The sequence below is a fragment of the Pteropus vampyrus genome, unplaced genomic scaffold (genome assembly GCF_000151845.1).
Source record: "Pteropus vampyrus isolate Shadow unplaced genomic scaffold, Pvam_2.0 Scaffold9431, whole genome shotgun sequence".
NCBI lineage: Eukaryota > Metazoa > Chordata > Mammalia > Chiroptera > Pteropodidae > Pteropus > Pteropus vampyrus.
Window position 1 is genome coordinate 3039 of NW_011898212.1, and position 3603 is coordinate 6641.

At 52.0% G+C, this 3603-nt stretch overlaps 1 protein-coding gene across 1 annotated transcript; it reads right to left on the minus strand.

The window, feature by feature from the left end:
• Positions 1 to 218: 218 nt before the first annotated feature.
• Positions 219 to 2719, minus strand: SUN5 (Sad1 and UNC84 domain containing 5; the record flags this gene model as incomplete). The annotated part of the gene is made up of 4 exons (XM_011386824.1): positions 219 to 305; positions 808 to 975; positions 1551 to 1666; positions 2641 to 2719. Coding segments are annotated over 4 exons (450 nt in total), but the record flags the coding sequence as incomplete, so codon positions are not given.
• Positions 2720 to 3603: the final 884 nt, after the last annotated feature.

Sequence of the window (3603 nt, forward strand, 5' to 3'; positions counted from 1 at the left end):
ATGAAGCACTGCCAGAGGCTGGCTGGGTCTCCTAGGGTCCCACTCTTGGCCTTGGGCAGTGGGTCCCCTACTTTGAGTCTCAGTTTCCTCATATGTGAGCTAGTGATAATTGTATGCCTCCTGGGGCTGTTAGGGGATGAAGTGGGGTTCCCAGGGTAAAGCCCTACACACAGTGTGTATTCAGTAGGTGCTCAGCATGGGCAGCTGTTCTCAGGTACCTGGAGCCGGAACGTCTGTATGATGTTTTCTGGCTGAAACTGAAATGCCCCCAGGAACACCTCCTCTCTTGGGGAGCCTTCCATGCCCTGTGGAATCAGAATCGAGGAGAAAGTTTTAGGGCCTTTGATGGATGCCACCCCTCTCCAGCCAAGACTTGCACATTTCCCAGAATGGGGAGCTCCCTATCTCTTTGGGGACAAATCCACTGAAGCACAGAATAACGGATAGGAAAGAACAGTGGACTGGGAGTCAGAAGGCTGAGGGTCCAATTCTAACTCTGCCATTGACTTGTAGGATTTAGGTGTTTCCCTGACCCTTCTTTGGACCTCAGTTTTCTTATCAGTAAAACGGGGCTCAGTAGTCTCTGAAGACTAAATTGGCTCTGATAAGCTCGGGTTGAAATAAAGTAGCTGTTTATCCCCTATCCTTGAAGGCTGAGATCTGACCCCAAGCCTGGCCATTCCCAGCGTTACCAAAGCCTCATCCAGCCCTTCTAGTCTGCATGAGTTGTACAGACAGTGCACAGAATACTGCTCTTATGAGGCTGTCCCCTTAGGTAAGCACTGCTCCCTGCCGGGGCATGCTCACATAGATGACAAAGTCCTTGGGGGCGGTGTCCAGGCTGCCCGACAGCGAGATGGTCTTGGGGATGTGCTGCAGTGTCAGATTGGACAGGTAGACCTTCTGGGCCAGTCGGATGGTCACCTGGCCGCGGTCACCCGAGAAGGCCCAGCAGTTGCCAGGTGTCACGTTGGGCTGAAAGGGGCAGGTACAAATGGGGGTTATGCTGGGCAGGTGGGTGAGGGCAGATTTTTAATCCCACCCCGCCTCGCCTAGACTTCAGCTCTCCTGTATGAGCCAAGTCCTTCCTATCTACAAAGCTTGGCTCGAGTACCACCAATTCCAGAAAGTTCCCCTGGCTCCTGGCAGCAAGGATAAGCTTTCGCCTCAGCCCAGCGCAGTGAGGATGGGGGCCTGCTTGGGGCCTTGAGGTTTCCCTAACTCTTAGTCTTGAGGGCTGGATTGGAGGGGGCCCTTTCAGTGCTAAAGCAGGCCGTCCCTGTCCCTGTGCCTGTCCCCCACTCCTGCCCAGAACCTCAGTGGTCCCTGTCATCTGTTCTTGCCTCCTACCCTTGCCTCCTGCCTTCTCCCCAGCTGCCTCCTTCCTTTGCTCCTTGCCCCTGCCCTATCTCTGTCTCCTGCTCCTATGCTAAACCCCACACCAGGCCCCACCCATTTCACTCTCACTCCCAACCTCAGCTTTCAGCTGCTGTCCCCAGAACCCTGACTACATCCCCGCCAGTCTCCCCTTGTCCCGCCATTCCCCCTGCCTCAAGGATCACGTCCGGGGGCTGTGCATAGTTCCATAGCCGGATCCAGCTACAGTAGGAGCGAGCCTTGTCGTGGTTGTATGTGGCCGATGTTTGCTCAAAGTCGATAGATGCCCCTGCATGGGAGGTGGAGGACGGGGGCCTTAGCAGAGCAGCCCTGGCTTCTGCCTGGTGGAGGAGAGCCTCACTGATTGTGGACTGACTATGTGCTAGGTAAGAGCTTTGGATGAGTCACCGGCTTTCTCTGGACCTCAGTGTTCTTCTCTGGGAAATGGGAGTAATAATAGTAACAATAATAGTGGTAATGTTAGACCGCATCCACCTTATAGGGTTGTTGTGAGGAAAAATGAGTTGATATAACAAAGCATTTGCCCAGCAGTGCTTGGCACAGAGTCAGCGCTCACTTATGTCAGCGTGGTTATCATTACTATGGCTATCATCAGACCTATTTCCTAGAGGAGGAAACTCTGGCCTGGAGAGGTCAAGTTCACAGCCTCTGACCCCACATCTCCTTGGGCCTGGGGATACCTGGGTCAGCCGATGCTGCCTGGCTGGGTCAATCCACCCTGCCGGCCCGGCCTCCTTTCCTCCCGTGCACCCGCACTTGTTCCTGCTGCATCCCCATAGGGGTGCCTTTCATAATGGTTTCTGGATCTGGAATGCTTTTCCCTCCTCACCATGTTTCAGCCCAAATGTCCTCCCCTTCAACCCCTCTGCCCAGGTCCCCTCTTTCCCAGGCACCTGCTTTATTTTTCCAAAGCACATATTCCCAGCTGTCATTGGGCCTGTACTATTATTATTTTTTTTTATGTGGTTAGTCTCCCCTACCTGGGGCAACAAAGCTCTGCTGAGCTCTGGGTTTAGGGAGTGCTGAGTAGGTGAAGGGGTGGTGGAGGGCTTCCCTTCTCTGTTTCAACCCCATTAAAAAAAAATAGAAAATTATAGCAAGAAAACCAGCTGGGGAGCAGAGGTTAGCTCTGAAGATGAACTTTCCAGCAGCAGAGGGTGTACCAGACCAGAACTGAAATCCACCCTCTGAAGAGTTTCTGAGGAAACTTGAAGTGGGCAGATTGGGGTGGGAGGCCCTTACCTATAGACTTTAGGGCAAAATCCGGCTTTTCAATGTAATCTCCTTGTATCATCTTCATTATTTTCTGGGCCAGTTTTTGCTGAAAAGGCAGAAAACAAGTTGTGTGCTATGTGTTCTTACAGACCATAGTCCATAGGTGTGTTCACACCAGGTGACAGCTGGCCGCAGGACACTCTCTTGCCTTTAATTGCTTATCGCTGCATGTGGAAGCCATGGCTGGTCCACGCACGGGACCTCTCAGGGCCTATACTGTGAAGAATCCCAGGTAACACAGAGCTGCCCCCACCCCACCCATTCGGTTTACTCAGTGCTTTCACACCCACCATGATAGGGTGTCACACATGGGACTAGAGTCTTAGAGAAGTTAAGGGCAGGGGGCCTGGAATCAGGCAGACCTTTACTGCTGAGGTGCTTTAGGCTAGTTACTGCCCCTCTGAGTCTCGATTTTCTAGTCCGTAAGATGGGACGATAATCATGTCCACCTTCTAATGTTGTGTGTATTAGAGCTAAGACTTGTAAAGTCGCTGCTTTGTGCCAGGTCTCCTTAGTATCACATATGTTGCTCTTATCCCCTTAGCAACCCGAGGAGGTATGTACTATTATCATCCCCATTTTAAAGAAGTCTCCCATTCCACACTCTTCTTTCAATGTGATGTTAATGCTCTTTCTATTGAAAGATAGGACTTAAGTACTCTCCCCACCAGTCTGAGTGGGCCTGTGATTATGGCAGAAGAGATGCTATGTGACTTCTGAGCTAAGTCCTAAGGGGTGATGTGGCACTGACTGGTTCTCTGGGGCACTCACTCTTGGAGGCCAGCTGCCATGTTGTAAGGAAGCCCAGACCACATGGAGAGGCCACATTTGGGTGCTTTTGTCAACAGCCCTGAGTTCCCAGCTGACAGCCAGCATCCACTTTCAGATATGTGAGTGAAGACACCCCTAGATGATTCCAGGTCCAGCTGT